The sequence below is a fragment of the Pan troglodytes genome, chromosome 5 (assembly GCF_028858775.2).
Source record: "Pan troglodytes isolate AG18354 chromosome 5, NHGRI_mPanTro3-v2.0_pri, whole genome shotgun sequence".
Classification (NCBI taxonomy): domain Eukaryota; kingdom Metazoa; phylum Chordata; class Mammalia; order Primates; family Hominidae; genus Pan; species Pan troglodytes.
Genome location: NC_072403.2, coordinates 87,989,569 through 88,004,387, shown reverse-complemented (window position 1 = coordinate 88,004,387; position 14,819 = coordinate 87,989,569). Strand labels below are relative to the sequence as shown.

Below are 14,819 nucleotides of genomic sequence, written 5' to 3'. Positions count from 1 at the left end.
TTCCAAGAAGACAAAACAAAATTTTCTCACCTGACTAACCCATAAGTCCGCCAATTTCAAATGACTTTGAAATAAAAGCCAGTGGAAGAACTGAGTAGCTCAGCTTCCCAAATTACAGATCCTCGGTGATGGTATAGATTGCCAGTTTAGTGGCAGAATGACATCTTTTAGTAAAGGACAAGAAAACATCATCCCACAGAGTCCTGCATAAAATGGACTGTTGACTTGTAACTAATGCAATAGCCAGGATTTTACTAACTATTCTTCTTGGTTACTTTTTTTTACAGCAAGACAGGGAAGGAGATGAAAGTGATATTAACAAGAAGGAGATCTTACTATAAACAAAGATCTGTAAAGTAAAAAACAAACTGTCTAGGCTATAAGTGCTATAATATTTGATATAATGAGAGTCGTTAAATATGGTCTCCATAAAAACCATTTATTAAGTACATAGTATAATACCAGAAAAAAATAACAAGAATAGCTAATTTCAAATTCCACTATAGCAGCAAAATTTTTATCTGGCCTGTGTGGACCACTGTAGTCATCCGTGTTTACAACTAACATCTGTTCTGATTGGCCAGAGCCTGTGGCAGGCTGATTGATAATACTTTGTATATTACACATTAACAATATGGCAGAATTGGGTGTGGCAGAAATATGTACATGATACTATTGGCTATGACTAATTCTAGATAACTGTACTGTAAAACAACAGAACACCTAGCCATTACCCTTGGCCTTCCCATCATCATGAGCCACAGAAAATTAGATCAAATATAATGGTCAACTGCTAGTATATTATACTAACACAGACACAATGCTTTGGGACCTACTTGCTTATAGTAACAAACCTTTCAGTGAGTTTCAGAAGATATTACTACCACTGTTGCAGGACTTTTCCTTAGTTCAGCTAAAAACGGGGTCCTTGTCCGTCCCACAGCCATGAAAATTTAGGCTTGCAGATGGTTCGAAGGCTGAGTAAGGCAGGGTTTTATTGGGTGGAAAGGAAGAAAAGGGGGAAACAGGGACACTTGCCTAACTAGACTGCTTGCCACCCACAGCTTGAATCCCAGGTTCCGCACCGAAAGAGGATGGGCCAGGCTCCTCCTCGCTGCAAATGTCATGAACTTCCAGAGGCTCTACCCCAGTGGACAGGCTGGATGGAGTTTTTCCAGGGACCCCCCCGCAACTTGGCTGTCTCATTCCCCACTCTAAAGAAGTACATCTAACAGCTGTTGGATTAAGAATAAAGACAAAGACCAATCTTAACTGCTTCCTGCTGACAGGGGCTGCTGATTTGGGGAAAAGCAGTCAGAGCTTCCTCAGAGGCCTATTTAAGGATTCCCAGCAGAAGGGGCCATTGTCCGAGGCTCTGGTTGCATGACTGTTTGGAGTCTGATGGCCCTTTTTGCCAGCATGTTGGGCTTCTGGGTTCCTTTCCCCTGAGCCCAATCCTAAGACAAGCAGTTTAAGGCTTGGGAAATTAACTCTTTCCAGTTTGGAGGATGCATCTCAGGGGAGCATATTACCTATCCATGAAGAGAGAACAGAGGAGGAGAAAGGAAAAGAAGGCATTTTTTAAAGGATTCCCAGGGGTTCAGGATGCATTTGAAAGGGGTACAGACTGAAGATGAATGGCTACCCATCTAGAAAGAGGGGGGCAAGCATCTCTGGTTTCCTTCTCTTCCTAACATATGCCCAAGATACATGAGAGAGAGAATGAAAAGCATCCTCTTTCCCTCCTCCATCCTTGCATCCCCGAATCCCAGTGACCTTGTCAGGTCCCACCATGAGTGCCAAAGCAGCTTACACCCATCAAGCAGGGAGGGCCTTAGAGAATAAGAATGATCTGCTCTCCCTTATGTCTCTATCCCTGCTACTGTCAGTAGCCTTGGAATTCCCTAGACCTCATTTATACCATAGATATTAACATGCCCTTTATCCATGAAACAGGAAGCTTGGGGTTGGCTTAATCGACAGGAATCAGCCATGCTCACCTGCACTGTGCCTTTTAACCTCCGTTGTAATTTGCCTCTGGATACCTCAGATCCAGTTTTCCTTCCTAGGGCTTTTACCTAAAGCTTGGAATTGAGTTTGGGACAAAAATATGTCTCGGGGGGTTACATGGACTCCTTATCAAAAGCCAAATGCTAAGGTGAAACTGTGGAAGTGAGTCCTCCAACAAGGGAGAGAAAAGGATGTCTTGTGACACACCAAGATAACTGGTAGCTATAGTTATGCTTGCTAGAATTTAGGTGCATGGTGCTTGGCTTTGGTTAGTTCCCTTGGTCTTTACTTCCCCAAAAACGAAACCTCCAGGTGATGGGCACCCTATTTATTCCCTATTTATTCCATCACCTGGCAGGATTTGCAGGATAATTGCTCAGAACCAGAATATTGATCCAGATTTCTACATTACCCATCCCTCTTGTTCTTTCTGAGCTGCAGCCAGAGATTGCTGGTTGGTTCACAGGAACAAGCAGGGTTAGTCTAAAATATAGGCAAAATCTTAAAAACAACTAATGAGTTTAGAATTTAATGACAAATGTATGATAAGTTTTGAAACATAATTTCCCTCTCTCCAGTCCTCATTTTTGTTAAAAACAAAATCATAATAGGACTGAGTTGTTTGCAAATAGACTTTGGTTTTAAACTTGGCCTAATTATTTGCATAAAGTGCAGCAAGAATAATTATTTCTACATAAGCCTTTTGGATTGGCTTTGATGGAAGTCTGTTCCACAAGGAATCTCAGGTGAGACCTTTTAATGCTGATCCCAGCTCTGGGTTTGTATCCTCAAATGCCTGTGAGTTGGGTGATCCCCTCCTCTTAAGGTCCAAAGATAAACTTGGAGCTCCTGGACCTGTTAGAAAGTGACATTCTTTACTGACCATAGGTCAAGAACCCTGTACAGGGACTGCATAGACAAGGGTATGAGGCCAGTTTCCCCACTGAGTTTTATTTGTTCTGTAAGTTGAGATTGACTCCTTAAAGGGAAGCATACACTTTCAGTCAAACCCTTGATAAAATACCCAATTTTTCCAATTGTGTCTTGTTGCAAAACAAAAATGGATTCTTATTGCACTGATGCAAACAACTATATTGCCGTAAGTTAAGAATACTCACAGATAGTTTCCAAATTCTAAAGGAACCAGGCAGAGAGAAACAAGCATGCTCCAAATTTTCACCCCAGGAGTATAACTTACTTAACTTTTTTTTTTTCTTGAGACGGAGTCTCGCTCTGTCAGCCAGGCTGGAGTGCAGTGGCACGATCTTGGCTCACTGCAAGCTCCGCCTCCCAGGTTCAAGCCTCAGCCTCCTGAGTAGCTGGGACTACAGGCACCCACCACCATGCCTGGCTGATTTTTTCTATTTTTTAGTAGAGATGGGGTTTCATCATGTTAGCCAGGATGATTTCGATCTCCTGACCTTGTGATCCACCCGCCTCGGCCTCCCAAAGTGCTGGGATTACAGGCGTGAGCCACCGTGTCTGGCCCTTACTTAATTGTTAAAGGCTATAAATAGTTCAAAATAAGTTTCCTTGACTCTGAAAAATAAAACAAGGATCAGCAGTATTCCAAGAAAAAGTCAAAAGTTGCTTCAGCTTTCTGAGTTCTGTCCATTTAATTAACTCTTGTTTGGTTTGATATTCGTGAGCATTTCAGCTCCTCATGAGTCCTGTACATTTTCCTTTATTCCAATGTTACAATCTCCAAAGTTAACAGAATCGTGTATTTGCGAGCACCTGTTAAAGTCCTGCAGCTTATTATAAACTATCTTTTGAAAAGGATAAAAACAAGACAGCAATTGTCTGTGAATAGCAAAATGTCCAGTGTAGTTACAGTTAGGAACACAATTGACAAATTTGGTTATCTCCATGGTTTACAATAACTTAACAACCTTAATTATGATTGATAGCATACATTTAGATATTAGAATTTTTGAAATCCCATAGAATTTTGGAACATAGATTAGCATTATTTACCAAGATATGAACTAAAGAAGAGTGAACATCATTTTGACAATCCCAGGTACCTAAATATGTTGAATAATCCTGTTTACCTCTTTTCTGGACATTCTAGGGGCTCTCTGGACTATCCAAAAAGCCAGGTGTCAGGAAGGACAATTTTGAAACTGAAGTTTGATTTTGAGAAGCCTTTTAAATATGTCTAAAGCACTTGATATTATGAAACATAATTCCAGATAGCCATAAATTATTTATTGTGCCAAAATGATGACTCCAAAATCTTAAAGAAGCAAAAACCTTTTATAACCCTTTACAAATTTTGCTAAAGAGCAGATTAGTGCCTGAAGAAAATTTTGTTATGGTTTTATCTCAATGATCAATTTACGGAAAAAACCATATAATACCTTTTTTTGAATAGTCAATATGTTCACACAAAGAACCACTTCTGCAAGAGTAATTTCCACAATTCTTCCAGCACTTCTTTGAACCTTCAGCTTTTTTCTATATAGTTTAATACAATCCTTTAACCCTAAGCCAAAGTTTACATTTCCATGCCTTCTTATAACCTTTTACTATAAAAACACATTTTACTATTCTTACACCCCTTACATGTAAATCTAGTGTCAGTAGTTCATTACATGGTATAATGTTAACTCCTAACAATTTTTAACTTTAAGGTAAAACCTGGTAAGTTACTTTAATTGTGTGCTGACTGCAGCCGAGGTTTGCCTTTTTAGTTAAGGGTGTAATTAATTTCATATGTCCCCAGGCCTTACCTATTGTGAAGCCAACAAGACAGACAGTTCTCAAAACCCAAAAAGCAGTTTATAACCTCAAAACACTTAGCAAACCTTGCATCTGACCTGCATAGTTTAGTTCACCTATTTACATTTTAATGACACCTTCATTTTACCAATAATCTTGAAGGCTGTTTTTATTTCTTAAAGAGTAAAGTCACATGCACTGAAAGGTACTACAGCTTTTAACTTCCCTTAAAAAAAATTAGATCCAAGTGCTTGTCTTTCTTTAGGCCAAATAAATTACAGCTCTTTGACAGACGTTACACACAGTACACACACAGAGAGGCAGAAGAAAACCCAGTCACTGAATGGGGCTATTTAAGAGACAGATTTAGAAAAATATGCAGATATTGAACCAGAAAGGGCTCATTCCATAAGGCAAAGTCTTGCCACTGGAGTTACAAGCCATGCCCTCAGGATGTATAACAAAATGGAGGCTTGATTTAACAACCAAAACTTTGCAGAGAATAGAGTGATAGTTGTTGGGGGTGGGGGTCTGGCCTGCTAAAGGGGAAAAAGAACTTTAAAGGTTAACTGCAGACAGGGTGGAGAAGAGAAAAGAAAAAAAAAATTTAAAAATGCCTGGGGAAGAACCTCTTACTCTTATGCAAGTTCCTCCACCAGGGAGAAAAGTTTAATTACTGTCCGATGGAGCTGAACCCTTTGGCCAGGGAAGCAGAAGGCTGCTGTGGTGATGCATAGCTGGGAACAAGCCAGCCAGCTGTGTGGGACCCTTGGACCATGAGTCCCAGCCCCAGCAGGGAGGGGAGAGCAGCGGGGAGCTGCTGCTCACTGCTCCTTTTTTGACCCTGAGAATGGAAGGAAAGGGCCATGAAAAGGCCCAGGAGCAATGGGGTATGGGGGCATGGTTTCAACCACCCTCAGAAGTCCAAGGATGAAAAGGCTTAGAAGCAACAGCGAGAGGTTTTGAGTCCCCATTTCACTCACCACTTCTCGAGCCCTACGTTGGGCACCAAAAAATGTTGCAGGACTTATCCTTAGTTCAGCTAAAGACAAGGTCCTTGTCTGTCCCACAGCCATGACAATTTAGGCTTGCAGATGGTTTGAAGGGTGAGTAAAGCAGGGTTTTATTGGGTGAAAAGGAAAAAGAGGGGAAAATAGGGACTCTTGCTAGTGAAGAGTCCCTGCTAGAGTGCTTCCCACGCCGAGTCCCTGCTAGAGTGCTTCCCGCATGCAGCTTGAATCCCAGGTTCCACACAGGAAGAGGAGGGGCCAGGCTCCTCCCCACTGCAAACTGCACAAACTTCCCAAGGCTCCATCCTGGTGGGCAGGCCAGTTGGAGTTTTTGGGGGGACCTCCTCCCACCTGGCTCTCTCACCACTACTCCTTTCTAAGTAAAGCTTGTTAGAATGGGCCAATATTATACGCAAATAGCTCTACCACCATGACCTTGGATCTGCTCCTAGAATCTCTTCCACATCATCATTCCACGGCACTGAGAACCTACCCCCAACTTCCTGGCTAGTTACCATTACAGACAATGGCTGTGCCCAGAATACAGATTTAGTAAATCTGTATTACCCAGAAATCTATCTCTTTCCCATTACTGTAACCACAAGAGTTACTTTATTAGATAAGCTTAATGACTCTGGATATGCAGGCTTGAGGTTCTGAGATTTTAGCAAGAATATTTCAGTCACAGATCATGTCATCAATTATCTCTGATGTCAAGAACACAGTGTAAGTGGAATGGAACTATAATATTAGACCCCAAAGACCAGCTTTGCCTACCACAGAACCCCAGGAACACAAAAAAACAGGATGCTTACGGAAAACACTGGAGTCAAACATAACCATTTTGGAGAGTTTTTTGCATTTTTCTGCAATGAGAATGTATTCAAATATTACTTCTGTAATTTAAAAATAGGTCAATCCAGTTTTAAAGTACGCTTTTCCTATAACTTTTAGGTCTACTCAGTATAAGAAATTTTTTTTTTTCTTCATAACTTTTTTTTTTTTTATACTTTAAGTTTTAGGGTACATGTGCACATTGTGCAGGTTAGTTACATATGTATACATGTGCCATGCTGGTGCGCTGCACCCACTAACTCATCATCTAGCATTAGGTATATCTCCCAATGCCATCCCTCCCCTCTCCCCCCCACCCCACCACAGTCCCCAGAGTGTGATATTCCCCTTCCTGTGTCCATGTGATCTCATTGTTCAATTCCCACCTATGAGTGAGAATATGCGGTGTTGGTTTTTTGTTCTTGTGATAGTTTACTGAGAATGATGATTTCCAATTTCATCCATGTCCCTACAAAGGACATGAACTCATCATTTTTTATGGCTGCATAGTATTCCATGGTGTATATGTGCCACATTTTCTTAATCCAGTCTATCATTGTTGGACATTTGGGTAGGTTCCAAGTCTTTGCTATTGTGAATAATGCTGCAATAAACATACGTGTGCATGTGTCTTTATAGCAGCATGGTTTATAGTACTTTGGGTATATACCCAGTAATGGGATGGCTGGGTCAAATGGTATTTCTAGTTCTAGATCCCTGAGGAATCGCCACACTGACTTCCACAATGGTTGAACTAGTTTACAGTCCCACCAACAGTGTAAAAGTGTTCCTATTTCTCCACATCCTCTCCAGCACCTGTTGTTTCCTGACTTTTTAATGATTGCCATTCTAACGGGTGTGAGATGGTATCTCATTGTGGTTTTGATTTGCATTTCTCTGATGGCCAGTGATGATGAGCACTTTTTCATGTGTTTTTTGGCTGCATAAATGTCTTCTTTTGAGAAGTGTCTGTTCATGTCCTTTGCCCACTTTTTGATGGGGTCGTTTGTTTTTTTCTTCTAAATTTGTTTGAGTTCATTGTAGATTCTGGATATGAGCCCTTTGTCAGATGAGTAGGTTGCGAAAATTTTCTCCCATTTTGTAGGTTGCCTGTTCACTCTGATGGTAGTTTCTTTTGCTGTGCAGAAGCTCTTTAGTTTAATTAGATCCCATTTGTCAATTTTGGCTTTTGTTGCCATTGCTTTTCGTGTTTTAGATATGAAGTCCTTGCCCATGCCTATGTCCTGAATGGTAATGCCTAGGTTTTCTTCTAGGGTTTTTATGGTTTTAGGTCTAACGTTTAAGTCTTTAATCCATCTTGAATTGATTTTTGTATAAGGTGTAAGGAAGGGATCCAGTTTCAGCTTTCTACATATGGCTAGCCAGTTTTCCCAGCACCATTTATTAAATAGGGAATCCTTTCCCCATTGCTTGTTTTTCTCAGGTTTGTCAAAGATCAGATAGTTGTAGATATGTGGCGTTATTTCTGAGGGCTCTGTTCTGTTCCATTGATCTACATCTCTGTTTTGGTACCAGTAGCATCCTGTTTTGGTTACTGTAGCCTTGTAGTATAGTTTGAAGTCAGGTAGTGTGATGCCTCCAGCTTTGTTCTTTTGGCTTAGGATTGACTTGGCAATGCAGGCTCTTTTTTGGTTCCATATGAACTTTAGTGTAGTTTTTTCCAATTCTGTGAAGAAAGGCATTGGTAGCTTAATGGGGATGGCATTGAATCTGTAAATTACCTTGGGCAGTATGGCCATTTTCACGATATTGATTCTTCCTACCCATGAGCATGGAATGTTCTTCCATTTGTTTGTATCCTCTTTTATTTCCTTGAGCAGTGGTTTGTAGTTCTCCTTGAAGAGGTCCTTCACATCCCTTGTCAGTTGGATTCCTAGGTATTTTATTCTCTTTGAAGCAATTGTGAATGGGAGTTCACTCATGATTTGGCTCTCTGTTTGTCTGTTGTTGGTGTATAAGAATGCTTGTGATTTTTGTACATTGATTTTGTATCCTGAGACTTTGCTGAAGTTGCTTATCAGCTTAAGGAGATTTGGGCTGAGACAATGGGGTTTTCTAGATATACAATCATGTCATCTGCAAACAGGGACAATTTGACTTCCTATTTTCCTAATTGAATACCCTTTATTTCCTTCTCCTGCCTAATTGCCCTGGCCAGAACTTCCAACACTATGTTGAATAGGAGTGGTGAGAGAGGGCATCCCTGTCTTGTGCCAGTTTTCAAAGGGAATGCTTCCAGTTTTTGCCCATTCAGTATGATATTGGCTGTGGGTTTGTCATAGGTAGCTCTTATTATTTTGAAATATGTCCCATCAATACCTAACTTATTGAGAGTTTTTAGCATGAAGCGTCGTTGAATTTTATCAAAGGCTTTTTCTGCATCTATTGAGATAATCATGTGGTTTTTGTCTTTGGCTCTGTTTATATGCTGGATTACATTTATTGATTTGCGTATATTGAACCAGCCTTGCATCCCAGGGATGAAACGCACTTGATCATGGTGGATAAGCTTTTTGATGTGCTGCTGGATTCGTTTTGCCAGTATTTTATTGAGGATTTTTGCATCAATGTTCATCAGGGATATTGGTCTAAAATTCTCTTTTTTTGGTTGTGTCTCTGCCCGGCTTTGGTATCAGAATGATGCTGGCCTCATAAAATGAGTTAGGGAGGATTCCCTCTTTTTCTATTGATTGGAATAGTTTCACAAGGAATGGTACCAGTTCCTCCTTGTACCTCTGGTAGAATTTGGCTGTGAATCCATCTGGTCCTGGACTCTTTTTGGTTGGTAACCTATTGATTATTGCCACAATTTCAATCCTGTTATTGGTTTATTCAGAGATTCAACTTCTTCCTGGTTTAGTCTTGGAAGAGTATATGTGTCGAGGAATTTATCCATTTCTTCTAGATTTCCTAGTTTATTTGCGTAGAGGTGTTTGTAGTATTCTCTGATGGTAGTTTGTATTTCTGTGGGATTGGTGGTGATATCCCCTTTATCATTTTTTATTGCGTCTATTTGATTCTTCTCTCTTTTTTTCTTTATTAGTCTTGCTAGCAGTCTATCAATTTTGTTGATCCTTTCAAAAAACCACCTCCTGGATTCATTAATTTTTGAAGGGTTTTTTGTGTCTCTATTTCCTTCAGTTCTGCTCTGATTTTAGTTATTTCTTGCCTTCTGCTAGCTTTTGAATGTGTTTGCTCTTGCTTTTCTAGTTCTTTTAATTGTGATGTTAGGATGTCAATTTTGGATCTTTCCTGCTTTCTCTTGTGGGCATTTAGTGCTATAAATTTCCCTCTACACACTGCTTTGAATGCGTCCCAGAGATTCTGGTATGTTGTGTCTTTGTTCTTGTTGGTTTCAAAGAACATCTTTATTTCTGCCTTCATTTCGTTATGTACCCAGTAGTCATTCAGGAGCAGGTTGTTCAGTTTCCATGTAGTTGAGAGGTTTTGAGTGAGATTCTTAATGCTGAGTTCTAGTTTGATTGCACTGTGGTCTGAGAGATAGTTTGTTATAATCTCTGTTCTTTTACATTTGCTGAGGAGAGCTTTACTTCCCAGTATGTGGTCAATTTTGGAATACGTGTGGTGTGGTGCTGAAAAGAATGTATATTCTGTTGATTTGGGGTGGAGAGTTCTGTAGATGTCTATTAGGTCTGCTTGCTGCAGAGCTGAGTTCAATTCCTGGGTATCCTTGTTGACTTTCTGTCTCACTGATCTGTCTAATGTTGACAGTGGGGTGTTAAAGTCTCCCATTATTAATGTGTGGGAGTCTAAGTCTCTTTGTAGGTCACTCAGGACTTGCTTTATGAATCTGGGTGCTCCTGTATTGGGTGCATATATATTTAGGATAGTTAGCTCTTCTTGTTGAATTGATCCCTTTACCATTATGTAATGGCCTTCTTTGTCTCTTTTGATCTTTGTTGGTTTAAAGTCTGTTTTATCAGAGACTAGGATTGCAACCCCTGCCTTTTTTTGTTTTTCCGTTTGCTTGGTAGATCTTCCTCCATCCTTTTATTTTGAGCCTATGTGTGTCTCTGCATGTCAGATGGGATTCCTGAATAGAGCACACTGATGGGTCTTGACTCTTTATCCTGTTTGCCAGTCTGTGTCTTTTAATTGGAGCATTTAGTCCATTTACATTTAACGTTAATATTGTTATGTGTGAATTTGATCCTGTCATTATGATGTTAGCTGGTTATGTTGCTCGTTAGTTGATGCAGTTTCTTCCTAGTCTCAATGGTCTTTACAATTTGGCATGATTTTGCAGGGGCTGGTACTGGTTGTTCCTTTCCATGTTTAGCGCTTCCTTCAGGAGCTCTTTTAGGGCAGGCCTGGTGGTGACAAAATCTCTCAGCATTTGCTTGTCTGTAAAGTATTTTATTTCTCCTTCACTTATGAAGCTTAGTTTGGCTGGATATGAAATTCTGGGTTGAAAATTCTTTTCTTTAAGAATGTTGAATATTGGCCCCCACTCTCTTCTGGCTTGTAGGGTTTCTGCCGAGAGATCCGCTGTTAGTCTGATGGGCTTCCCTTTGGGGGTAACCCGACCTTTCTCTCTGGCTGCCCTTAACATTTTTTCCTTCATTTCAACTTTGGTGAATCTGACAATTATGTGTCTTGGAGTTGCTCTTCTCGAGGAGTATCTTTGTGGCATTCTCTCTATTTCCTGAATCTGAACATTGGCCTGCCTTGCTAGATTGGGGAAGTTCTCCTGGATAATATCCTGCAGAGTGTTTTCCAACTTGGTTCCATTCTCCCCATCACTTTCAGGTACACCAATGAGACGTAGATTTGGTCTTTTCACATAGTCTCATATTTCTTGGATGCTTTGCTCATTTCTTTTTATTCTTTTTTCTCTAAACTTCCCTTCTCACTTCATTTCATTCATTTCATCTTCCATTGCTGATACCCTTTCTTCCAGTTGATCGCATCAGCTCCTGAGGCTTCTGCATTCTTCACGTAGTTCTCGAGCCTTGGTTTTCAGCTCCATCAGCTCCTTTAAGCACTTCTCTGTATTGGTTATTCTAGTTATACATTCTTCTAAATTTTTTTCAAAGTTTTCAACTTCTTTGCCTTTGGTTTGAATGTCCTCCCGTAGCTCAGAGTAATTTGATCGTCTGAAGCATTCTTCTCTCAGCTCGTCAAAGTCATTCTCCATCCAGCTTTGTTCCGTTGCTGGTGAGGAACTGCGTTCCTTTGGAGGCGGAGAGGCGCTCTGCTTTTTAGAGTTTCCAGTTTTTCTGTTCTGTTTTTTCCCCATCTTTGTGGTTTTATCTACTTTTGGTCTTTGATGATGGTGATGTACAGATGGGTTTTTGGTGTGGATGTCCTTTCTGTTTGTTAGTTTTCCTTCTAACAGACAGGACCCTCAGCTGCAGGTCTGTTGGAATACCCTGCATTGTGAGGTGTCAGTGTGCCCCTGCTGGGGGGTGCCTCCCAGTTAGGCTGCTTGGGGGTCAGGGGTCAGGGACCCACTTGAGGAGGCAGTCTGCCCGTTCTCAGATCTCCGGCTGCATGCTGGGAGAAGCACTGCTCTCTTCAAAGCTGTCAGACAGGGACATTTTAAGTCTGCAGAGGTTACTGCTGTCTTTTTGTTTGTCTGTGCCCTGCCCCCAGAGGTGGAGCCTACAGAGGCAGGCAGGCCTCCCTTGAGCTGTTGTGGGCTCCACCCAGTTGGAGCTTCCTGGCTGCTTTGTTTACCTAAACAAGCCTGGGCAATGGCGGGCGCCCCTCCCCCAGCCTCGCCGCCGCCTTGCAGTTTGATCTCAGACTGCTGTGCTAGCAATCAGGGAGACTCCGTGGGCGTAGGACCCTCCGAGCCAGGTGAGGTCTATAATCTTGTGGTGCACCGTTTTTTAAGCCGGTCAGAAAAGCACAGTATTCGGGTGGGAGTGACCCAATTTTCCAGGTGCCCTCTGTCACCCCTTTCTTTGACTCAGAAAGGGAACTCCCTGACCCCTTGCGCTTCCCGAGTGAGGCAATGCCTCGCCCTGCTTCGGCTCGCGCACGGTGCGCGCACCCAGTGACCTGCGCCCACTGTCTGGCACTCCCTAGTGAGATGAACCCGGCACCTCAGATGGAAATGCAGAAATCACCCGTCTTCTGCGTCGCTCACGCTGGGAGCTGTAGACCAGAGCTGTTCCTATTCGGCCATCTTGGCTCCTCCATCAAGAAATTTAAATGTATGTTCTCTACTGTCATCAAGCTCTCTTTTACCACCTCTTCCTTCTTTTCTATTGTACTAATAGAAAAGATGAAATATCTACAGAGAAGACATTGGGAGAGCCTGGTGAAACCATTGTCACTTCAACAGGTAAGCTTAGATCTAATTTCTTTGCTTCTAAACTTTCATTCAAATCATCATGATAGCATGTTATTTATAAAACAATTCCTAATTAAAGATAATGTTTATAATGTACTTTCTCAAAACTAGCTTATATTTCTAACTTTATAACATAATTTAAATTTATTGCATAAAATTTGGAAAATACGGAAAAGAATAAAGGTAAAACCAAACCACTCAATATCTTACAGTTTGGAAACAACCATCATGAACATTTACTGCCTATTTTCTGCCTTCTTTCTTCTATTATATACACATATTACTGAGACCATATTTACTTAGAGTTTGTATCATTTTTTCCACTTAACCTGATGTAAAGGATACTTTATAGTTTACTAAAATTTCTTCAAAGTTATCATTTTAATGACTTGCAACATTCTGTTGCATCCATACGGATGTCATCAACTTAACCATTGCATCATTGTATCTGACATTACAAATAGTGTTTTAATTAAGATATTAAACATAAATCTTTGTCAAATCACTAATTTCTCAAAATAGATTATTAAGTCAAACACTATGGATTTTAAGGCTTTTAATACATTTTGCCAAATTTTTTTTCCAGAAATTTTGTTACAATTTAAATAGCCCACTGGCAGAAAAGACAAGAACCTGTCTCATTGCAGCACTTATCAATATTGAATATTACTATTTATTCTAGAGTTTGCCAAAAGGCAGAGGGAAATCATTTCTCCTGTGTTTATTAGATGTTTGAAATTTCTCTTTCATGTATATTTCTATTGCAGTCTTCCCATTTTCACATATAATCTAAGAATATTTTTAAATATACACAATAAAACTATTCTCTGGGCAATGTATTCCCCAGTTCATTTGATTTTTGGTAATGTGAATAATGTTTTAAGAAATTAATTTTTGATGACTTAAAATGTAGAAATTGAGAAAATAGATATTTGTAAATAAATGATATTACTTTCCCATTTCTTCCTTTACTGACATTCAGAGAAAGCCGGCAGTGCCTATATTTCAGTTTTCTCCTAAGTTCAGCTAATTTATCATTTCTGGACTGACTTGTAGCTAATAATAGGACAAGCCTAGTTGAATTTTAATTATAAAATGACAGTAAAATGCATTTTTAACAATAAAAAGAAGAGCTGCATAGTTAATTCCCCCATATAAACAGCTCAAATTTGACCTGTGACACCTAATATCAAATCTTATTCAAAAAGGTATTATTTAGAGGAGGAGCATATAAACATGTAAAAAGATGTTTGTACTGACTTCATTTTAATATGGGAAAACGATCAAAATTAATAAGAGAACTGAAATTTGTATTTCTACTTTAAATTTGAAGTTAATGTACTTTAGCTGATAGAAACTTTTGTAATAACAAGATTAGATTTAGTAAGTTAGAGTAAGTTAAAATGACCCCTTTCTTATAAATTATTTTTCATTTTTTTAAATAAAAACTTTGAGGGACCAGTGGACAATTCATATATTATAATATAATGTGATATATCATCACCATATATTTGAGTTCTAGCAACAAATGTTTTAGAATTATTTCCCCAGTACTTCTGGACACCTCCAGTTGAAGTATACACACAGAACAGTTAAGATTAGATTTTGATTGGGAAATGTTACTAGGTGCCTAGGTGTGAAGGAAGAGTGAGAAATCTCCAAAAGAGGCTGAATGTACTCGAAGACAAACCCAGGCTACCTAATAATTGTTTTTAGGTGTAAGTATGTGAATAATTTATCTTTTCAAGGCAATAAAATGGAAGGATAGCCAAATAAAAATTTGTTCTTCTAGGGTACCAGCTAAGTACTTTTTTATTGTAACAAAAATTATAGCATAAACCAATTATTCATAGAATTACAAAGTTTGAAGATGCCTTACATTGGTAATAGTCTGGTGA

General features: G+C 39.8%; 1 protein-coding gene across 1 annotated transcript in view; it reads left to right on the top strand.

Moving 5' to 3' along the window:
• Nucleotides 1-14,819, top strand: part of IMPG1 (interphotoreceptor matrix proteoglycan 1) — a 128,988-nt gene that overhangs the window by 11,801 nt on the left and 102,368 nt on the right. Inside the window, exon 5 of the mRNA XM_009451658.4 lies at nucleotides 12,848-12,912. Within this exon, the coding sequence (XP_009449933.3) occupies nucleotides 12,848-12,912 (65 nt within the window). The remainder of the gene's footprint in view (nucleotides 1-12,847; nucleotides 12,913-14,819) is intronic.